The sequence below is a fragment of the Danio aesculapii genome, chromosome 6 (genome assembly GCF_903798145.1).
Source record: "Danio aesculapii chromosome 6, fDanAes4.1, whole genome shotgun sequence".
NCBI classification, from domain to species: Eukaryota; Metazoa; Chordata; class Actinopteri; order Cypriniformes; family Danionidae; genus Danio; species Danio aesculapii.
Genome location: NC_079440.1, coordinates 50,161,734 through 50,185,399, shown reverse-complemented (window position 1 = coordinate 50,185,399; position 23,666 = coordinate 50,161,734). Strand labels below are relative to the sequence as shown.

The 23,666-nt window shown below is 35.8% G+C and overlaps 1 protein-coding gene across 3 annotated transcripts in view; it reads left to right on the top strand.

The window, feature by feature from the left end:
- The first annotated feature begins 279 nt into the window (after positions 1–279).
- Positions 280–23,666, top strand: part of LOC130231055 (membrane-associated guanylate kinase, WW and PDZ domain-containing protein 3) — a 242,811-nt gene continuing 219,424 nt past the window's right edge. For all 3 annotated transcript variants that reach the window (XM_056460441.1, XM_056460440.1, XM_056460442.1), the window contains exon 1: positions 280–1,255. In XM_056460441.1, coding sequence (XP_056316416.1) covers positions 949–1,255 — 307 coding nt within the window. In that variant the 5' untranslated portion in view covers positions 280–948. The remainder of the gene's footprint in view (positions 1,256–23,666) is intronic.

Here is a 23,666-nt window from a genome sequence, read left to right as displayed (position 1 = left end):
TGCCAAAAATCCATAACAGAATTCTCAGGTAAGCTATCTGTTTATTGGCTTTTCGCACAACGATTTAGATTTCATCCAATCAGACTTCAGAGTGAAAACTATTGGCTTTATAATTGGATCATTTAGATGTTGATTTAGTAAATCAGTTAAGCTCAGTTTATATAAACCTCCACCTGAGCGGCATCCAGTCACAGGCCGCACTGGCTGTTCATAGTGAGCGCGCGCGCGCGCGTTACACGCTCGCTTCATTTGACAAACACAAGCTGAGCGCAACAGTAGCCGCCGTGCCTGGAGATCTGAGAGAGCAGCCGCCGCCAATGACAGCATCACCGCGACCGTTTGAGGCGATAAAGACATGCTCGACAGGTTTATTTCTCTAGCAGGCTATTCGTCAGTGGTTAATAATGTGTGAAGGCTCAGCTACAAGCCAGGAATGAAGACGCGCCAGACGCATCTACTCACTGACTGGGCATAGCGTTTTGAAAACGAACCTGAGCTTCGGCCGACTGGACAAACCCGACAACAACCGAATACATCCGAGACTGGCGTTTTATTCTCCGAGGCACTGTTTTGGCGATATTTCGTACATTTTAATTTAGCCTTAATGACAGACACGTTGTCAGTCTAGTGCGCTTGATGCCGTGCATGCAAAACCTGAGTGAACTTAACAGGTAAACACAGTTTTACTTCGTTCTTGTGCTTATTGTTGTTTTACTTTTGACATTATTTTGCATGATGTAGCTATTTTGCGCATTTGTTTCGTCGTTTGATTGAATATTTTTATGAACTAATAATGGTGCTAGATGAGGCTTATGGAGAAATCACAGGCTGGATGGCGCTCCGCATCCGCGCGCTGTCATCTCCACACCGGGTAAAGTGAACGTCTCCTCGGAGAAGGGCTTCGAAACCTGTTCGCGTCAGACTGCACTGAAACTTTAAGGATACACGATGTCTAAAACGCTCAAGAGGAAGAAACACTGGTCCACCAAGGTGCAGGAGTGCGCCGTGTCGTGGGGAAGCGTCGGGGAGTTCGGGGATGTTGTGGAGATCCTCGGAGGCGCCGAGCTCGGGGAGTTTCCGTTCCTCGGTCAGATGAACTTGGACGTGCTGGTGTGTCACGTTGGGAGACTACCATACTACGGGGATGTGTTATTGGAAGTGAACGGGACACCTGTCAGCGGGCTGACGAACCGAGACACGCACGCGGTGATCCGCCACTTTCGGGAGCCGATTCGAATTAAGACCGTCAAACCAGGTAAACTGAGAGAACTTTCCTTTTTTGCTTTTTGTTGTGGCTGAAATTGAATGTTGCCAAACAATGCTGTTGCCAGGAGAGTTGACTGTCTGGCTTACAGCGCACCTGTGTCGTTGAGGCTTTAATTTAAAGGGGCAGTTCACCAAAAATCAAACTGTCATCATGTGCACACAACATGCTAATTTGCAGAAGCAAATTACCTTGATTGCTTATTGATTTACGTTTATGTGTTCAGAAATGTTCATACATTGGATGACAAACAGTATAGTGATTTGGTCATAAAATTGTCTAGTTCAAACTTTAGGAACATTTTGTATTGAACGTTTAATTTGTTAAAATTATGGCTGACTGGCTATAATAGTTAACATGAACTGCCAATAGAAAATACTTCCGAGTTATTTATTGACCCATGATATTCAACACTTATGATTTTAATTAACATTATTAAATTTTACTACATTAACCGACATCTTTAAAGTCAAAAGGTACATATATTATTTTGATTCATTGGACCTAAGCTAATATGACCAAACAAGAAACTGTTTTCATTTTGATTAACAAATATTCAAAGGTTAAGATGACATTATTTTGTGTTACAATTTTTGCTGCCAGATTGTGATTACTTTTTTTTTTTTTTTTTTACTCCTAATTTCTAATGTCAGATTTCCTGATCAATCTTCCCGTGCCTTCTTTAATTACTAGCAAGATGTCATCAACACATGACACGGCTTCCTTATATTGACCTCCATTGCACCAAAGCCATCATCTCTGTGTCATTTTGCCATGTTTGAAAGCTTGTACTGAAGAACTTTGATTGTGTTGATCAGCATCACAAATGTGAAGGAGCCCATTGTGGAGAAGGTAATTTTTGTAAATGCTGGTCTTTTTTTTAGGATGTCATGATAAAGCATTCCAGATTGTTGTCCACTATAAGACACTGTACGAGATAAAAGGATTGTCATTCATGGGTCACCACAACACCTCACACTTGGTGGCAAAAATCTAGTGTATTTCATATAATCTTAAAACCCAGCATTATCAAAGATGAGTGAATATCGTAACAAATGACTATATAGTTAATATTAATACATCAGGTTACATCAGGAGCTTTATTGTAAAGTTTTTCTAAAGAAAAAACAAGCTTTAAAGATCCTTATGTATCTTTAAACTTGAATGTCTTTCTTTTGTAGAACCCAGTTGAAGATATTTTGAAAGATTTTTTTAGTCAATAGAAAGAAAGTCAAAGGGGTTCAGTATCGTTTGGACTGCAGTGTTTTTTTTTTAATTATTGTCTTTTGTGTTTCACAGCAGAAAATAAAGCATACAGGTTTGTAACAACATCACTGACTGATTTCCCCATTCAGGTGAACCAGCATGAAAACCCATTTTGATTGATCGCCTGATTTTTGAATATTGACTAGTTCCTTGCCATTCCATGTTATTTATGGATCTCAACCCAAGTTCCACATGAATGTTATTTAAAACTCAGTTAAAATGTCCCTTTGTGCAAGGTTATTATAGTTAACGAAAATGAGTGAAAAAAAAGGAAAACTGGAATTGGGAAAACATTTTCGTTAACTGAAATAAAAATAAAAAACAAGAGTTTTTAAAAAAACTAGAACTAACTGAAACTGTATTGTGTATTTAACTAACTAAAATTGTAGCAAAAATGTCCTTCGTTTTCATCTTTTTAAATGTATTTAATAAATACTGTAAGCCTTTTAGAAGTAATTTACTTCGCGCTGCCAGGTCTTTGACCCATACGGCAGCTCACAGTCTGATGCCTTTGGCCAGATCAAGCCGGTTCTTTTCCAGTCCGTCCTCACTGTTGCTCTCGTAACAAAAACAACGAAAAGACATGTTAGCAGCACAGTGACGGCATTAAATACAGAGAATTAAAATTTTTAATTTAACACATTTGTGCCCAATTATGGGGGCTTTATTTCTGTACTAGTGATTGTGAACGAATCATTCTTTTTAACCGGATCTTCTCAGTAAACCGGTTGAACTATAGTTCACCTAATTGAATTGAATCATTTGAAATGATTTGCGTCTCCAGTAAGCACTCTTATCCACAAACTGCTTACTTTTTTCATGCCTAATCCCCCCTCTGACTTGAAATAAACCAATATATACTGACTTATTCAGTTATTAGAACAGTACACTGAGATCAGATTTGAGAACCAGTGAACCAATAATACAGCGCATGCATGATTCAGCAGATGGTGAACCGAATACAAACAGTACATGACAGCCTGCTGTGACTGAACTATACTTAAACAACTGAAGTGTGGGTAAACCGAGGGCTTAAATGAGAGGATCTGGCGAAACGTAAGTTTATTTCATAACAGAAAATCATAATGGTATTTTAAATTGAATCATGCTTCAGTTGGATTGCAAAAAATAATTGTAAGAAACATTTCAGATTATGGTGATGTTTTAACCAACTGAAATTATGATTGCTGACTACATATTTTTGGTATGTTGAGTGGAAACATCAGAAGATTGACACAAAAGATCCGGTTCAATTTAAAGATCTGAACTTCTCATCACTTCTGTGCATTTAACCTCAGAAGCAGGCTTGCACATATTTTACTTAAGGCTGCTAGCTTGTGCTAGATGATAGTGGTCATGTGTCCTCTGAATACTTTCAAAAATGTATCTTTGATTGAGTTTTTATTATTATGAATCTTCCACTTAATATCCTTATTTAGAAAAAAAATGTAAACTAATAAAAACTAAACTAAAACTAAGCAATTTCAAAGTATAGAAACTAATAAAAACTATTAAATCTCCCTGTAAAAACTAATGAAATCTAACTGAATTTGAAAACAAAAAGTCAAAACGAAATTAAAACTAATGAAAAATCTAAAACTATTATAACCTTGCCTTTGTGTTCATGGAAGAAAATGATCCCACATAGACCTCTGGAAGTTGAGCTATTTCTCTGAGACTGAATCTGTCATTTCTACATCATAGATCACCAAGATCATGGACAAGTAGTTTGCCAAGAGGCATTTAGAAGATTGTTTCTACTCTCCCCCATAGTGATTGTACCGCATGCCCTGGTCTGACTTGTGCTTAAAGTGACTTTATGTCAGAAGCACAGCGCTTGCCTCAGGGTTAGTGGGTAGTAAACACTCCACACGTGTCTCATAATTGGACAGGCGTCATTTCTAAGGACACTCACCGCTTAAGTGTCTATTGATCATAGCAAGTGGATCACCTTTACACAGGACAGTACCTCACTGGTGTATGAGGACATAATGAAAATGGGGAGGAGGACGTTGTTACCATGGACACAGAATATCTTAGCATTATTGATGGGCAGAATGAGTGTATTCTTAGCAGGAGGAGGGGAAAGGCACAATATGTCAGAGTTGTTATGGAGATAGGAGGATGTTATTAGCATGTAGATGTGAGAGTTGTTGCCATGGAGAGAGGGAGAGGGTACAGAGGGATAGCATTAACTGGATGGTTGATTGTTGAATAAATGAACAGTGTTTGCGACTGTGTGAGCATGCACATCAGTGGCAGATGAGGCTCTGGCCTTTAGGACACATATTGTATATTTTGTGGTCATGGTGATTTTATATGTGGGTTTTTTGTAGGATGTGATGAGAATTGTAAGGCATTTATTGATTCTGGTTATAGGGGTGTAGTTGGAGTGCATGCGGCACTCAGATGAAGGTTGTTGCTGTTGAAAACTGGTTGAAATCATAAATCGTCACTCCTGTTTTTAGAGCGGCAGCCCTGATAACGGCTAATTAGTTTGAGACTAATTTCCAGATATTGGAGGCCTTCATTAGCCAGTTGGAGTTGTTAGACCAATTAGAATTAATAAATCTTATGTTTGAGTTTTTTTTTTTTTAAGTTTGAGTTTGTTTATTTCTAGTTCTAGCAACACAGTGGCTTAGTGGTCACCTCACAGCAAGAAAGGTGCTGGTTCGAGTCCCAGCTGGGCTAGTTGGCATTTCTGCGTGTAGTTTGCATGTTCTCATCGTCATTTTTTTATTTGTTCACTCGAAAATTACAAGCAGAAACCGCACAATGTGGCATCGTATATGTATTTTGTATTGCCAGTTATGTCTACAATAAACACTGCTATCCATTCAGAAGGGGTCATGCCTTAATCCCTTCAAGGTGTTCTTTCTAGAGTGACAGCTTCCAAGGGATGAAAGGTGTAGAGATTCTGTGTCTTAATGAGGCAGTCAAGTTGACACCCAAAAAGCATGCTCGAAATTTATTTCTTTGAATTTTAAACACCCATACACACCCATTCTCTCTCACACACACACACCCGTACACTATGGACAATTTAATTTATTCAATTCACCTATAGTGCAGACCGGAGCACCCAGAGGAAACTCACGCGAACATGGAGAGAACATGCAAACTTTATACAGAAATGCCAACTGGCCCAGCTGGGACTCAAACCAGCAACCTTCTTGCTGTGAGGCGACAGTGCTAACCACTAAGCCACAGTGCCGCCTTTTTTATACTCTTTATTTTCATTTTCATATTTATAACTTTTTATTTATGGATATAAATATTACAGTAGTAGCCTGTAGAAAAATACTACACATGCATTTATCGGTAAAGTCAAACTCTGAGCCTCCAGTGGTCATTCTGTTAGACCAACCAACTTCCCTGTGCTAAGGATCATGGGGCTCTGAAGTGTTCATCAGCTGTACCCTTTGAAATCCTTCATTCTGAAGGACCTTTCGAAATGATCTGTTTTGAGCACTTCGGTTTGGAACGACACTCCAATATGGTTGACATGATTGTTTTCATGTTGAAGTGGCACGTCATGATTTTGCCAAGTACAATGTGATCCTGGATTAGCATCTATGTTGATCCTGGAACATCATTTGTGTTTGAAAATGTAATCCATATTCCCTACCCCTAAACCCAACCATAGCTGTAAATTATTCCCAAAATCAGAGGGGAATGATAGTTGGATAACAATCATGTAAAAGTGCATAAACCTAACCGTAAGCCTAAACTTACCATAACCGGTAAATGTATCCCTGAATTCTAATTGGATGATCAGAATGTTGTTCCAGGATCAACATGTCCTACTTGGTGAAATCAGGTTGGTGTCTGAAGTGCCCTTTGGAGAGTGATGTATGCCGTTTGGAACGTCCCAAGAAACAGATGGAGCACCAGTAAGGGTGCAACTCTTTGACATCATTGAATATAATGGTGACCCCGTAGTCCAAAATATGTATAAAATAATGTGGACTTTTTTTTTAGAACAACATAAATCTGTCATGATTTTCGAAAATATTTAAGCCAATAGCTCATGCTTTAATGAGCAAATGAGTTAGTCAAAAATACTCACAAAGTTATTTCACAATACTAGGCAAGACAAGACAATTCAAGGCACGTTTATTTATATAGCACATTTCATTCACAATGGTAATTCAAAGTGCTTTACATAAACAGGAATAAAAAAATAAAGTATAGGACAGAAAAAAGTATAAACATTATTAAACACCGATTAAATTGTGCTAAACAGGTTTTAAAAGAATGATCAAGAGCAATATGTGGGGCGTAGCACAGTGCTCATTCATTAAACACATCTAGATGTGTTTTCAGTCTTGATTTGAATGTGCCTAATGTTGGAGCACATCTGATCATTTTCTGGAAGCTGATTTCAGCAGCGAGGGGTAGTAGCTGAAGGCAGATTCACCCTGCTTTGACTGAACCCCTGGAATTTCCAGTTTATTTGATCCTAAAGATCTGAGTGATCTGTTAGGTTTGTATTCAGTGAGCATATCTGTAATGTATTGAGGTCCTAGGCCATTTTAGTGATTTACTGACTAATAATAATACTTTAAAATCAATTCTGAATGTAACTGGGAGCCAGTGTATAGACCTGAGGACAGGTGTGATGTGCTCTGATTTCCTGGTTCTGGTCACAATCCTGGCTGCAGCGTTCTGGATGAGCTACAACTGTCTGACTATCTTTTTGGGAAGGCCAGTGAGGAGGCCGTTACAGTAATCCACCCTGCTGGTGATAAAAGCATGGTCAAGTTTCTCTAAATACTCACTGGACACAAAGCATCGAATTTTTGCAATGTTTTTGAGATGATAGTATGCTGATTTAAGCATACTATCATCTCATACTAAGCTAAGTGAATAAGTCTTTGTAAGATTTAAGCTGTTGACTAAGATGGACTTGTAAGTATTTCTGACCAAATTCATCAGCTTACATTTTTTTATTTGTTTCACACTATTAAGTTAGTTTTTAGCTTTAGATTTAAGTCAAATTCTTGTGTTTTGTAAGTATTATTGACTAATCTATTAGTTCGCAAGTTAATTTAATTACACAACTGTGACGTTACGTGTTTTTGGAATATTTAAGCCAGTAGCTCTTGTTTGCACTTGATTTGTAAGGCAAATCAAATGATTTTTAGGCAAATCATTTGTTCACAAGAGTTATTTCACACCTTTAAACTGTCAGTAAAATTGTAGAGCAATTTATGCCATTGTGTTTGATTTGTGAGTGTTTTGATCAATTCATTAGCTTAATATAGCTATTTGTATCAGACTGTTAACAAATAAGTTGTTCGAGTATGATTTGTGTGACTATTTCTGACTTCGCTGAACAATGTATTATTATACACATTGTCTGATGATTATTGTCTTTATCTAGATTATTTTTCAGTGTACTAGTTTGTGTGCACATGTGCTTTTGAGATAATACTGGTGTTTAGTCCTTTCGTCTTTTTAGTGGTTGATTCCATCTGCACAAACCCAAATCTCTACTGAAATGCCTATAGACATTGTTTACTTCCAAAAAGTACTGTACTGCATCCTCTGTTGTAGTGTGTGTGAGCGCAGTAGCATGTAAGCTGCTCTTGTGTTTATGTGCAATAGTGTCTCTTATGTCCAGGCCTCATATGGAATTCAAAGTGTGTGAATAATACATGCAGTCAGTGAAATGCCTATATACACTGAGGATCAGCTGATAAGAGGAAATGATGCGCAGTCTTTGCCACAGGCACAAATACAGCAGCTCTCCTTCCACCAGCTGCTTCATCTCCACCTAGACTACCTTTGCTGTTCTGTAGCTTTGCAAGGGAGTCTATTTTTTGTATCATTGGAGAATTGCTATGGTTATTTGTGGGACGTAATGTTTCTCAGTCCACATCTGAACTTTTTTTGCAAGAGGTCCAGTATTGTTCAGCTGTGTGTGCAATTATTTTCATCAAAAAGTAATGGTAAAGTGCATCCATGATTTCATTCTTTGAGCGTTCCCTAATGATTAAAGGAAGATAAGCTTTATTGACCTCTTGTATTGATTGCCTCAGACATTTTTGAGCAAAAATTGCATTTACAGTAAAGTGCTTAATGGGCGTCTAGACATTCTAGAGGGGTTGAATGACAAGTCTTCATATTCTTCCTGAAGAAATTGCTGGTTGTTGCATTGTGAATTTTAAATGGTCCCTTTAGTTCTTGATAAATTAGTTTCTGGTTGTTTGTAATTCCTGTAAGTGATTTTTTTTTTTTCTGTGTCATTGCATGCATTACAAAATATTAGGTTTATCATCTTCACATATTCATGACATCAGCTAATATAGACTGCAGCTCTGCACAGGAAGTTTGGCCAGAGGAGAAATGTTCGTGCCCAATTGGGTCTGATTTCTTTCCAGGTTTTTTTCCTTCACTTTCGTCAATTGGTGAAATTAATGACTTATGGAGCTGCGCATTGCTGGATTTGCCCTTCAGTGTTTGGAATTTCAGCAGTGAAAATTAAACCACACTGAACTGAGCTAACAATCTACATGGAAAAATTAAATATTTGAAAAACAGTTCCTAAAAATATAAGTTAATGAGTATAAATATAAATGAATGCAAAAAACTGTATTAATTGTAACATTAGATTAGTTTGAACATTAACCTTACGCTTACTATTAAATAATTAACCTTAACTTAAATGGTCACAGTCAAGCTGCGGTCACACTGGACTTTTCACCCAATAGACTTGCGTTTATATGCATGCGAATGCGTCAGATCGGAAACGCAAGCTCGTGCGACAAGTTTCGCAGTTCGCTGGTTCCATGTCTGGTCCTCATCCATTCCCCAGTGTGTGTGGCAATTCCAATCCCAGTCTCCGGCCCGTCTCAAGTCCTTCAATCATACCTCCAGTATTCTCCGTGTTCATCCAAGTGTCCATTCATTCCTGGTATCCTCATCTGGTCTTCGTTTGGTCCCTGTGTGTGCGTCTGAGCTCCCCACTATCTGCCACGATCCCCACGCCAAGCTAAACCTATCTGCCTTCACTATTCACTGCCATCCTTAACAAATCTTGTTGATTTTTAATGTCTCTTCTTTTGACCCTTTCCGTGACATAAATGAGGTGATTAACCTTAGACTCATGCTTTATGTAACTTAAGAGAAAATGATGATGAACAACTGAAAATGGTCGTTTTAATGGAGTTCAAAACATAAATTGTTACTACCATGTTCAAGTCATGCTAGAATGCTCATATTTTGGAGTTAAGTGCACGTGAACGCTACCACCAGTTTGTAATTATCAGCAGGGAAACTTGGGGGAAATAAATTATTAATCATAAGCTTTTGTATGCGTCCTGTGCATCATTGATGAAGACTAACTCTAAAGCTTGCCAGAAAATATTCTTATATTTTGCTGATTTATGAGAAGACAGATGTGTTTGTCCAGACTGCATTTCCAATCATTTCTGTTGTGGCAAGCAATGATAAATGGACAGATGAAGCATTGATTGCTGTGTGTCTTTTGCTCTTCGTTATTTTGCATTAGCTCTAAAATACTTTCCAGAAGTGCAAGCGAGACAGAAATATGACAATGTCCAGGAAATCCATGACTGAAATCGCTTAAACTCATGATATTTAGGGATGTAATGAATCCTGCCTACCTGACTCCCGATTCAATATGATTCACAATACTAACCCCACAATACGATTTAGTCACGATTTTTAAACCAAATTATTTGAAACACATTTAAGGTGAAGAGCCCTTTTGTTTTTTCTTAAGTTCTGCACATTTTTTACAAAATAATATATATTCTGCCATGACAATTTTTATTTTCAAAAAGAATACAAACTAAAGAAGATTTTAATATAAACAAACTAAAACTCTGACTGTGCTGGGATTTGACATTTCTAAAAGGAAGGATCAGCATATCTCTGTTTATTGGCATAAGTTGAGATCTTTGCATATCTACGGTGTCCCCTGCTGCTCAAAAAACTCTTTCATTGGGGACTGAGATGGCTGGTGTGAGGAGGAAAGCCTTTTCCCAAACCAAAGAACAGCGTGTACAGAGGTGGTCAATAGGCCCTCTGCTCCAGGGGACTGGCCACTGGCATAAAACAAAACTAATTATAATATGACTAATTAAATAGTAGGATAGAGACAGGAGTTGAACATGATTATGAAGGTAAATAATTAATATTACTTGTGTAATTAATTAGTATAAGTATCAGTGTGAAACACTTAAGTTGAGATAATCTTGAACATTTTTAAATATTTACTAATAATAATAAGCAAATTATTAAAATATGCATAGAGTAATTTGAAAAGGAGAGGTTAAAATAGTCTAATACCTGCTTCTGTAACAGAACAACTTTCTCTTTCAGTCTGAAAAACATCTTCATGCTTTCACTATGAAAACACTGATGCACCGTGTGTTCTCTGTAGCACTCATTGGAGCAAGCAGAGCTGCAAATCATCCGGTCTGCTTGGTTTGGCTTGTTAATAGTTTTTTTGCGTATAGCTGTCTGTGACGGTAGTTTTTCACTGTGCTGATGGTTTATGTACATCATATTTGTTGTTCTGTTAGTGTAAGTAAATGTGCACACAGTTTGTTTTGTCTGGCGCACTTTACTCTGCCGCCCATGTTTTGTCTGGCGCTTTTGCTCGCCGCTGATGTGGTAAAGCGAGTTTGCGCCCGTTAATACAGTAGGTTCTCTGTTCAAAAAATTGTCACATATTTGAATCAATTTTCAACCGGTGAATCGTTACATCCCTAATTATATTGTAAACCAGATTTTCTGACCCATAAACATCAAAAATTGTTTACTTGCTGATTTACCTGCTTGTTTTCAATGTATTATTTAGGTGGTGGTGGTGGTAGTAGTAGTAGTAGTAGTAGTAGTAGTAGTAGTAATAATAATAGCTATTATGATTATTCTTACTGTTATTATTAAATTAATTAATGTGCAATTTTAGTGAGTCTTTTGCTCTGTTATTTCACATTAGCTCTAAAATACTTTCCAGATGTAAAAGAGAGAGAGGAAATCCATAAGTGAAATTGCTTAAATAAACAAATCATATCGTAAACAGGATTTTCTGACCCATAAATAGGGTCTTCCCATGAGGACTTAAACGCAGCATGTCAATGTCAGCGTTCAAACCTCTCGCTCCTGCTAGTAGGTGGGCTCTGCGCCATTATTGTTGTTTTTTTTCTTCTTTTTTTTTAGAGCCGGCGTCCATCAGGGAATTCACAGTAATTCTGATCCACGCTGCTCCTGAATCGTATTATAGTTTCATCTCTCTAGGAGTGAAGTATGGCAATTGCAGCAACAGTTTTAGCTCTTTGAAATGGAAATCACCCAGAGGCTCCAGTTCCACCATTCAAATAATGAGAAACTGCATTGCTTTGTCCAAACAGCCAACCTTTGATTAGAACATATGAAAGGTTAATTCAACCTTTCTTCGGGCCCAAATTAAGTCATTCCCAGGATAGAATATCACCTCCTAGGGGCCATACAGGCATGTTAAAATGATGGAGCTCTATGACTCAGAATTACAGCAATAACAGCCGTTTTGCCGTTTTAAATGGATCGCATGCCATTGCAGGGCATAGTGTCATTCTGTCTTTAATGAGCTTATTGAAGCTTTTCTTTAGGGTTTTATGAAATATTCCCAAGCAAGCCAATTTATTTTGATAAACGATCCAGTTGGAGATCCAAACTGTGAATCAGCACTTACTTCAAAAGGTGTTAACCATCGCACGTCCTGCCACCACGCCATATCTCACGATAATGAACAATGTATAGGCACCGTTCCAGCTTATTCACTTAATGAAGGATGCATCGGGGTATTGTGCCTATATAAACATCCCAGCGTGTTAATAAACCACTGCGGAATAGCAAGACACTGTTGTACAGAATGTCTCCGCAACCTCTAATTATCTTTGCATGCGTAGTATGTGATGGAAGGACCTTGTGCTATTGTGGAGAAAATCTGCACATGTCACCAATGCACTAATTAGCTTAATTTAACCACCGGCAGCCTTCCGCAATCAACAGTATTGGTGTAACTAGGTGCATTGAGAGTTCGTCAACACGGTAAACAAAAAAGCTGACAATTAGGACTTCAAGAATTCGCAGTGCACATCTACTTTTCTTTAGTAGCACATCTCTCCTCTCTTGCATTTCAACTGCTTCACTTTTATATTTCTTTATCTATTCATCCTCTGTGCTCATAGCTTCCGGTGGCTTCTGTCCTTTTAAAGATGCAACCTCGTCTTGTTGGCAGGTGCATGTCGACCAGATGAACTGTCAAGTACAGTAGCTCGTCAAAAGGCCTGATTGAAAACCCAGTGCATTCACTGCTGATGAATTTGTCCTTGCACAGACATTCACCCAAACTGCAGTCAGTTGCTGCACGTCTTGGGAATTGTTTGTCTGTCTATGAAATATTCCTGATAGCACAGGCTGGAAGCCCATTCGATTTATCTGTAATGAAAGTTGCCAGACGTTCCTAGTTAGTGGTTCCTGTTGACTGGTCACACTTATTGAGCCACTGTGAATTTGGAAAACCAGTTCATGTGCAGCGAGGCTGCTGATTTACCTGCTTGTTATGCGTGTATTATTTGGATGGTAGTAATAGTAGTAGTAGTAGTAGTAGTAGTAGTAATAATGATAGATAGATAGATAGATAGATAGATAGATAGATAGATAGATATTTATTAAGATTATTAATTTTACTAATATTACCATTATTTTGGAATTATTAGTATGCAATTTTTACTGCAAAATTCAAACAAATGTACCATGTAATACTACTACTACTACTACTACTACTACTACTACTACTACTACTAATAATGAATAATAGTTTAAATATTTATGTGATTATTCTTGTTGTTGTTGTTGTTGTTGTTGTTGTTGTTGTTGTTGTTATTATTATTATTATTATTGTTATTGTTATTATTATTATTATTAACAACAACAACAACAACAACAACAACAATAATTATTATTATTTCATTAATTTATTATTATGGCATTTTTACATCAAAACACGCATTCAATGCATAATAATAGTAATATAATATAACATAATAATTATTATTAATCAATAAGTAATAATGTACATAATAATAATAATAATAATAATAATAATAATAATAATTGTAATATTTTAATTATTATTATTATTATTATTATTATTATTACTATTACTATTATTACTATTATTACTATATTATTATGGCATTTTTACAACACACACAAATTCAATGCATAATATAATATAATTATTAATCATAATATAATATAATTATTATTTAAAATAAGTAATTATGTACCGTATTAAAAAAAAATAATCGTAATTGTAATAATAATTTTAATGACAACACGGTGGCGCAGTGGGTAGCACAATCGCCTCACAGCAAGAAGGTTGCTGGTTCAAGCTCTGGCTGGGCCAGTTGGCATTTCAGTGTGGAGTTTGCATGTTCTCCCCGTGTTGGTGTGGGTTTCCCCCGGGTGCTCCGGTTTCCCCCACAAATCCAAAAATGTGGTATAGGTGAATTGGGTAGGCTAAATTGTCCGTAGTGTATGTGTGTGAATTGGTGTGTGTGGATGTTTCCCAGTGATGGCTTGCGGCTGGAAGGGCATCCGCTGCATAAAACATATGCTGGATAAGTTGGCGGTTAATTCTGCTGTGGCGACCCCAGATTATTAAAGGGACTAAGACGAAAAGAAAATATATAATATAATATAATATAATATAATATAATATAATATAATATAATATAATATAATATAATATAATATAATATAATATAATATAATATAATATAATATAATATAATAATTAATCATAATAAGGAAGTAATTAAGTATTATTACTTGTTTTTGTTGTTGCCCCTAAGGCATGTTTCTTTAAATATATTAATATTCTATATAATATATGAAGAGTTCAGATGCAAAAACCTCTAAATGCCGTCTGAAATTTTCTCCTAAAAGGAGTATTTTTTTCAAGCTCCTGTGTGTATGTTCAGTAATATCATTTTTATGACAAATAATGTTCTTTGTATTGCCTTTAATGTGAAATAACTGAACACAAACATTGGATGCTGAGAAAAATGCTAATTTCAGAAGAAAACTTTAGACGGCACTTACATGTTTTTACATCTGAACTCTTCATATGTAATATTCTATAATTCACATTTATTAAGTATTTGCATTCAGGATTTTGGTCTGTCTCGCAATATGACATTAATATAGCTTCTGTTTGGTTAGTATCATTTACCCAAACTATCATTGTGTTTAACGTTATTCTTGTTGCTTTCAGCTATTGAAAGCATTAAACACTCAACACACTATTAGATCACATAAACTATATACACACTATACAAAGATCTGTTTTTTAGAGTGTACCAGTACATAATATAATACAAATAATATAATACCCAGTAATACACATATCAAAATCATCTCTGTCTTGTGCTGCACCCTTTTAAGGGTATTAAAGTGTGCTGCATGTGACCAGATCTCTGACTGCACACTAACCTCTAGCTCATAAAACAGCATCACTGGCTGTGTTTATGGCACAAAGGATTATACTGTTTCACCTCCAAATGGCACATGTGGTGGCCTTTCTGTCCTGTTGTTAATTACCAGCATTAGCATGGATAAAGCTGATGGATTGTGGCCATATAGAGGAGAGGATTCAGGGAAAGGGTTGCATATGTGTGGCATACGTGCTGATGGCGTCACTGGATTTCACATTTGGCAGTGTTTTGATAGCAGATTTGTAGGAGGAGCTTATGCGTCATGGAGTGATTTATGGTGGGTGTGGTTTCAGAAATGCAGGGGTTGTTATTCATGTGAGATATGTATTAAGGAGGTGTGGCTGTGTAACAAATAGCAGATATGCTGTAAAACAAGATCAATGAATGAGGGAGATGTTGAGTGTATTAGGAGTGTTTCCCTATAAACCTATACACCCTTTTCTCACAATTCTGTTTCAAACCTGGAAATGGATTTTAAAAGTGACAAATTATACTAATGTAAAAATTTACCATCTTAGTGAATGATATTGCACCAGCGGAAGGGGAAAAATCACAACCCAAATTTTAAAGATTATTATATTTCATTCATTCATTTTCCTTCAGCTTAGTCTATATTTCAGAGGTTGCCACAGCGGAATGAATCGCCAACTATTCCAGCATATCTTTTATGCAGCAGATGCCCTTTCAACCACAGCCCAGTATTGAGAGACACCCATACACACTCACATTCTTACACACACACTCATACACTACGGTCAATTTACTTAATCCAATTCACCTATAGCGCATGTCTGTGGACTGTGGGGGAAACCCATGCCATCATGGAGAGAACAAACTCTGGAGATGCATGGAGATGCAAACTCCACTCAGAAATACCAACTGGCCCAGGCGGGATTCGAACCAGCGATCTTCTTGCTGTAAGGTGACAGTGCTAACCACTAAGCCACTATGCCGGCGTTACTATATTTGTCTTAAATTTTCATGTAGTTCCATACTACGGTTGGGCGATGTCGAACAATTTGGCATCGTACATCACGATGCATGATGGCATCGTCGTCGTAGTGAATTTATGATTCATGAATAGTTAATTAATTAATTAAATAATGACAAATTAATTATTTGTAGCCTATAGTTTCAACTACCTGACCTGAGTCTTTGTTTTACCCATAACCAAATCATAAATAAATAAAGATAAATTACACACAAATGACCACTCGTCAACCACTTTTACCGCAGGACTCTGGCATGAATAGGCAGAGTGATCTGTGTCGTTATAATGGCGTCGACAAACTTTGTTGGTAAAAAAGTTGCACAACTAACAGGAACCAACCAACATTTATCTGAGGTTTTCACTAAAATAACTAAGTACAAGTGTGAAAGCGAAAGACTGAAGCAGGGTACTGACGCTGTGACTCAAAAGACAGAAGAACCATTAGATAGAGACAGGATTAATTAAATATCACATTTAATAACTATAGTGAAACGCCATCCAAATTCATATTATGTACATCTCGACATGCGAAAGTGTTCCTCCATGTTTTCATCGAAGTCTTTCACAATACTTATCCATCCACAGAATTTGTAATGTAGTCTAATGTGTAAACATTTAGCTGTGGTTTGCGCTTCTGCCTTCAGATGTCTTTGAGACAAAGCTTTAATGAATGCTAAAGCTTTAAACAAAAGTGAAACTATCAACAAAAACCCGACCACTTCAAGTGCAGCCATTTAGTAACTTCTGGTTAATGATGTCAGAATTTACCGGTATTTTGAAATGGATGTGTGAATGGTCTTTTCCAGAAAAATTCCAGAACGTCCTTACCTGTGTGATCAGCGCTTTTTTTTTTTTTACTTACCGGTAAAGTCGTTCTGGAAATTTTCGGATATTTACCAGTATCGCTGTGTGAAAGGGGCTATTGTAACTCACATAAAACTACACGTATGCAAAAAACATTATTTATCTACATTAGATGTAACATAAAACCTGAATTTGCATAACTCAAGAGAAGAAAACAAAAAAGAACCATACTCAACAAAAAAAAGCATTAAAAGTGAAGTTATGCAGGGAATGAGAAAGTGTATTCACTGTTATTCACTGTATGATTTATATTAAGAAAACTATACTGTTAAAGGGCCGTGAAACCCCCCTGTTTCAGCAGAGTGTTTTCACACCTCTAGTTTGGAAAAAGTCAGGAAAGTGGGTGTGTCTATCTCTGCTTAGGTGGGAGTGTTGGGGGAGGGAAAGAGGGAAGGATTTGGATAAAAATAGGAGTTTCCATTTTGGGCATGCGCTGATTTTCACAAAGGAGAGAAATAAACACACAGACGCAGGGGAGAAAGACAGTGAATGTGTTTAATGAAAGTGATTGTAGAATGTTTGAAACCGTACATCGTATAAGAGAAAAAAAACTCAGCATTTCTCAGTAACTTAGATGCACTGGGTAGGTAGCATCAGAAAGCCATGTGTGTATAGACTATCCTGTCACAAAATGCGGCGAAAATTCAACACGACAATAATAGTTTGATAGCGGTGTTTACACTCGGAGATCAGCATTTACAGCAGATATTTCAGTCCATAATATTGTAGTGATATTAACGTACTGTAAACTTGTAAATCATTTTGACTAAGGTATGTCTTTAAAAACTGAAAGAGTACTGCTGACGATACGAACTAACTTTGCCATCTAAATAAACAAACAAAGGGCACTGATCACACACACTTACCAAATCTGTAGAGACAGGACAATCAACACCAACTGGAGCCGCGTCTTTATTAAAAGGAGACGAGCGGCAAATCCTTAAGTCTTTCTTATGAATTAATGCTGCACGCTCAGAGACGTCACGATGTACTCCCAGGTTCAGACGTCCACTCTCCACGCTGGAATACATGCAAGTATCTAATCGCCGTGATGTAGCTTTTAAAAAATTTGTTTAAAACTGGAAGAACGAATTTGCGCGAAGTAAAGCAAAAACAACCAATTTTCACTTTTTTTGTGAAATATGTGTCCTAAAAGTGTTTTTAGCAGCATGAGACACATATATGACTGTCAACAGCTCAAAAAAATGGGTTTTGGTGTTTCGTGACCCTTTAAACATGTTACAGATTTTTACCTAAGCATTTTCTACAGTTTATTTGCTGTTAGTTTTCTGTATAATGTGTAAAACAATTTTTAGATGTATTTTTTTTAACTATAAGCCTTATTACACCTTTTTAATACTGGCTGTCTAACTAAGTACACTCCAAACATTCTTGAACACATGCCACATTAGTATTACCACGCACGAAATAAATCATGCAAAAAAGCTTGCGAGGAAAATGCATCTAAGAAATGTGACACACACCCTCGAGAAAGCAAATGGAGTGACTGAGAGGTAAAAGGAAGCTCTAATGAGGGAAGTGAGGCATGATTGAGTAATCGATGCGGGAAGAGTGGACTGTGTGTAGTTTATTTCTTTGCCTCTAATCCCTAAAGGACAGGCATGGCATCTCCTATAGAAATGTGCCATGCGTTTTGGCTATTTTCCCATAAACAATCAATGTTATACACACATTAGGGCTTAAGAAATGTTCTAATTTTAGACATACAGTAAACATACAGTATTTCTTTCACGTAAACTAGGGATGGGCGTTATGAACAAGATCACAGTTAGGCTTGAGCGGTAATAAGGTAATATGGTATACCACTAAAAATAGCAACTGTATCAGTTTCAATTCCATTATACCGTCATGAAAAACAATGCACTTATGTATGAGACATGGATTGAATATTAAATATAATTTAATGCCTAAAAATGCGCATGCGTGGTTGTCATCACAGGACAGCATGGAGGAGAAAGAGAGAGGTGGGAAAAGATGGCGCAATATTTGCACTTTTTTTATGAACTGCTGTTTGTTGTAATGGTTTCAGTATTAGTGTTTTGTATTCAGTTTCTGAATGGTTTAGGCACAAGCCAACAGTTTGGTGATGCTGTCTGAGCCTTACGTCATATTTTTTTTCTATTATTCACGGTAATACCGTATATCGAGGTAAAATAGGGAGGAGGTTTGACTGTCTGAAAATTTGTATACTACCCAAGCCTAATCACAGTATTTTCTGGTAGTTATTGTGATAATATCCATGATGATAATTTACACGTATCCACTGAGCCAAACAAGTCCTGTATCTTTACAAAAGTATTATTATATTTTTTATTTACGGTTTTGCATGGGCACACATGCAATAATACATACAAGTATTATTCCTTCAAACAGTGCAACAGAAATCATTAAATGTATTACTAAATCACCAAAAGTGAATGTATTTTATTTTAATAAGAGTTTGATTTCCAGAATTTAAAATGATCTTATAAACAAAAACAGTTTAATTCTTATAATCTGTTTATAGACTAATGCAAAATACAGAGAATCATCTCCCCCCCAAAAATACTGGAATCCGATTAAGATCAAACCGTGGACTCAGAGGTTTCTTGTTGTGGTTAACAGAGGAACGGGCACAGTGCCATCGCTGGTCCCGCTGGCGTAACATTTCCTTCACACTGAGCCCTGCTGCATCCACACTACAAGAGCTGAACAACAGTTGGCTGTCTGAACAGTTGGTCATGCTGGCATGGGCCGTCTGTGATGACGTGAGTGTATGTAAATAAGAATGACATAATGGAGGTGAGGATGAGACAGTCTCACTGTGCTTACAACGTATTGTGAAGTTCACTAATATGTCTGCGTCAGACCATAATGTGATAACTCGCAGATTATTATCAGTGTGAGCAGTGTGCGAATTATACATTGAATATCAGGGCTGTCAACTATGGTGGTTTGTCAAGTAAGATTTTTAACAGAGCAAGCAATTTTACACAGTATTTAATATTTTTGTGTTCTGTAGAACAATTGATTTTTGCTAGAATAAAAGCAGTTAATTTTTTAAACCATTTTAAAGTCAATATTATTGAAGAAATTGGGGAAAAAATATACAGGGGGGCTAATAATTGAGGAGGCTAATAATTCTGACTTCAACTGTATATTTCATTCAGTTACATCTAATTTATTAATCAAACTTATTTAGGTTTTCAGTATTTTAAGGAATAAGTGTACTGGCCTACAGTAACTTTTGATTGGCTATTTGAGGAGCACATGCAGTGGCAGATTCAGGCATGGCATGGGCAATATGGGCGACCCAACCACCCCCCCCTTCCCGTTTTCACTTTCGTCCGCAAAAGGGCGACACGAACACCATGAAGGTGGCACGACTGTCGTTTGCTAGAGCAGGGGTGTCCAAACTATGTTTTGGAGGGCCGGTGTCCTACAAAGTTCAATTCCAACCTCAGTTAGACACACCTAAACCAGATTATCAAGCTCTTCCTAAGTATTCTAGAAACTTCCAGGCAGGTGTGTTGAAGGAAGTTGAAGCTAAACTATGCAGGACACCAGCCTTCCAGGACCGAGTTTGGACACCCCTGGCCTAGAGTGCCAGTTAAGCTTTAGTCACTACTGAGCACATGTGTGATTCTTAAAGACGACCTAATTTGCATTCCTGCACCAATAATTGGATGACCATAAAACATTTTACTTGTTTTTTTTTTTTTACTGTTTAACTTTTACATTTAAAATTAATCTCTTTAATTTTACTTAACTTTTAAACTAATTCATAAAATTTTACAAGAAACGTGTATTGTGAACAGCTAATGCATCTATTGGTACTCAAGATATGCTGGTTTCAGACTACTGACAGAATATTTTCCTGCATAGACTGCATAGTGTGATCATGCATTAACATATCTATCTATCTATCTATCTATCTATCTATCTATCTATCTATCTATCTATCTATCTATCTATCTATCTATCTATCTATCTATCTATCTATCTATCTATCTATCTATCTATCTATCTATCTATCTATCTATCTATCTATCTATCTATCTATCTATCTATCTATCTATCTTACTTTCTTTTATCAACCATTCTATCTATCTCTCTCTATCTCTCTCTATCTCTCTCTATCTCTCTCTATCTCTCTCTCTCTCTCTATCTCTCTCTATCTCTCTCTCTCTCTCTCTATCTCTCTCTCTATCTCTCTCTCTCTCTCTATCTCTATCTCTATCTCTATCTCTCTCTGAGATATTTTATAGTTTTGAGCCCTAAAAATTCATATGAAATGATAAACTTATGGCAATGCAACACTATGAAAGCACAACCCATTTGCTCATGCACTTTGAGCAAGCTCATACACAACACACAAGAAAGTGGAATGAATGAGGATATTTTCCCAACAACAAAATTGTGGCTAGTAATAATGACAAGTGGCTAGTACTGTTACAAATCTACTAGCCACAGTGGTTGGTGATCAAAAAAGTTAATGTCAAGCTCTAGTTATATATAATGGTAAACACATAGGCCAAAGTGTGCAAACAATTTTGTTATATTTTTTTTTAGAACAAATTTAAAACAATGAACAAAGATTAACATTTTAAATAAACTGAATTTATAAATAAAACCAATATTAGTTTATATTATTATTATTATTATTATTATTATTATTATTATTATTATTATTATTATTATTATTATTATTATTATTATTATTATTATTAATGATTATTTTGGCAGGAAATTTAATGCACAAGCTTTAAACGGCTGGAAAGGGAGCATCATCTCATTTGCATTTAAAGATGCAGAACATACACATTTCTGCATCCAATAAAAATGAGGCAGTTTGTTCTTGATTTATTTTTTGGGGATTTATAATTAATAAGCTCATTTGTTTTTCTTTTATCTAGGGTGTAGTTTGTTTTTATAGATAATTTTTACTGTGATGTAACCAAACGCAATATACTCAGTGGTATCTCAAGACTACATTGGAATAACAGAATGTGTTTTAAAATAATCAATGATAGCAGTAGCCTTAAATGTGCATTGTAGGACAAGCGCACATTGTTGTCTGTGGGCAGATTCATGACCCTCTGACATACGCTTTTTCTCTGTCTCGCTGTCAAATACATTCTCTAGCACACACAAGCACGTACGTAGTATGTAGGGATTACGGAGTATTACGTAACCTCCTCATGCAGACGTCCTCTCCGGGACATTGCTTTCTGCTTGCATGCAGTAATCCTGAACGGATGCGTCCCTAAACATGACAGAGACTGATAACAGGGCTGACGTGGAAGGGCAACACAGGTCATTAATATTAAGAGATGGACAAACATGGGTCAACATGGCAAGCCATTGTAGGATTGATAGATTAAGTGGTGGGATATGAGATATGTAGACTGATGGGACTATCAGGGATACAATGGTATTTTTTTGTAGTTATCAACATTGTTAAACAAATCATTACTGCAGATTGATATTTATCCAATGGCTTGACTGAAGATTTATGCAATGAACAGATGGTGTCAAATATATTTTCTTGCAGCTTAACATTTATTATTGTTTTTTTGTTGTTGGAATTTATTTATTTATTTATTTAAAAAAATTAATAATTATTCTTGCAGCTTAACATTTAATATTGTTTTTTGTTGGTTTATTTATTTAGTTTAATGGTAAATTTAATTATTTTTTAAGCTTAACATTTATTATTGTATTTGTTGGATTTTTTATTTATTTATTTAGATAAATTTATAATTATTCTTTAAGCTTAACCTTTATTATTATTTTTTTTGTCAGAGTTTTTATTTATTTATTTATTTTTATTTATTTATTTATTTAGTTTAATGGTAAATAAATATTCTTTAAGCTTAATGTTTATTATTGCTTTTTTTGTTGAATTTTTATTTATTCATTTATTTAGTTTAATGGTAATTAATATTTATTATTTAAGCTTAACGTTTATTATGTTTTTTTGACAGAATTTTTATTTATTTATTTATTTTAATGGTAAATTAATTGTTATTCTTCAAGCTTAACATTTATTATTGGTCTTTTGTTGTTAGAATTTTTATTTATTTAGTTAGTTTTAATGGTAAATTATTATTTATTCTTTAAGCTTAACATTTATTATTGTTTATTGTTGGAATTTTTATTAATTTATTTGAATTATTATTTTAGTTTCATGGAAAATAATTGTTATTCTTTAAGCTTAACATTCATTATTGTTTTTTGGTTGGAATTTTTATTTATTTATTTATTTATTTAGTTTAGTGGTACAGTTGAAGTCAGAATTATTATTAGCCCCCCTAAATTATTAGCCCCCACCTGTTTATTTCTTTTCCTCAATTTCTTTTTAATGGAGAGATTTTTTTTCAACACATTTCTAAACATAATAGTTTTAATAACTCATTTTTAATCACTGATTTATTTTATCTTTGCCATGATGACAGTAAATAATATTTTACTAGATATTTTTCAAGACACTTCTATACAGCTTAAAGTGACATTTAAAGGCTTAACTAGGTTAATTAGGTTAACTAGGCAGGATATGGTAATTAGGCAAGTCATTGTATAATAATGGTTTGTTCTGTAAACAGAAAAAAATAGCTTAAAGAGGCTAATAATTTTGACCTTAAAATGGTTTAAAAAAAATTGATATCAGACTTACTGTGAACATTTCCTTTCTTTGTTAAACATCATTTAGGAAATATTTGGAGAAAAAAAATCAAAGGGGGGCTAATAATTCTGACTTCAA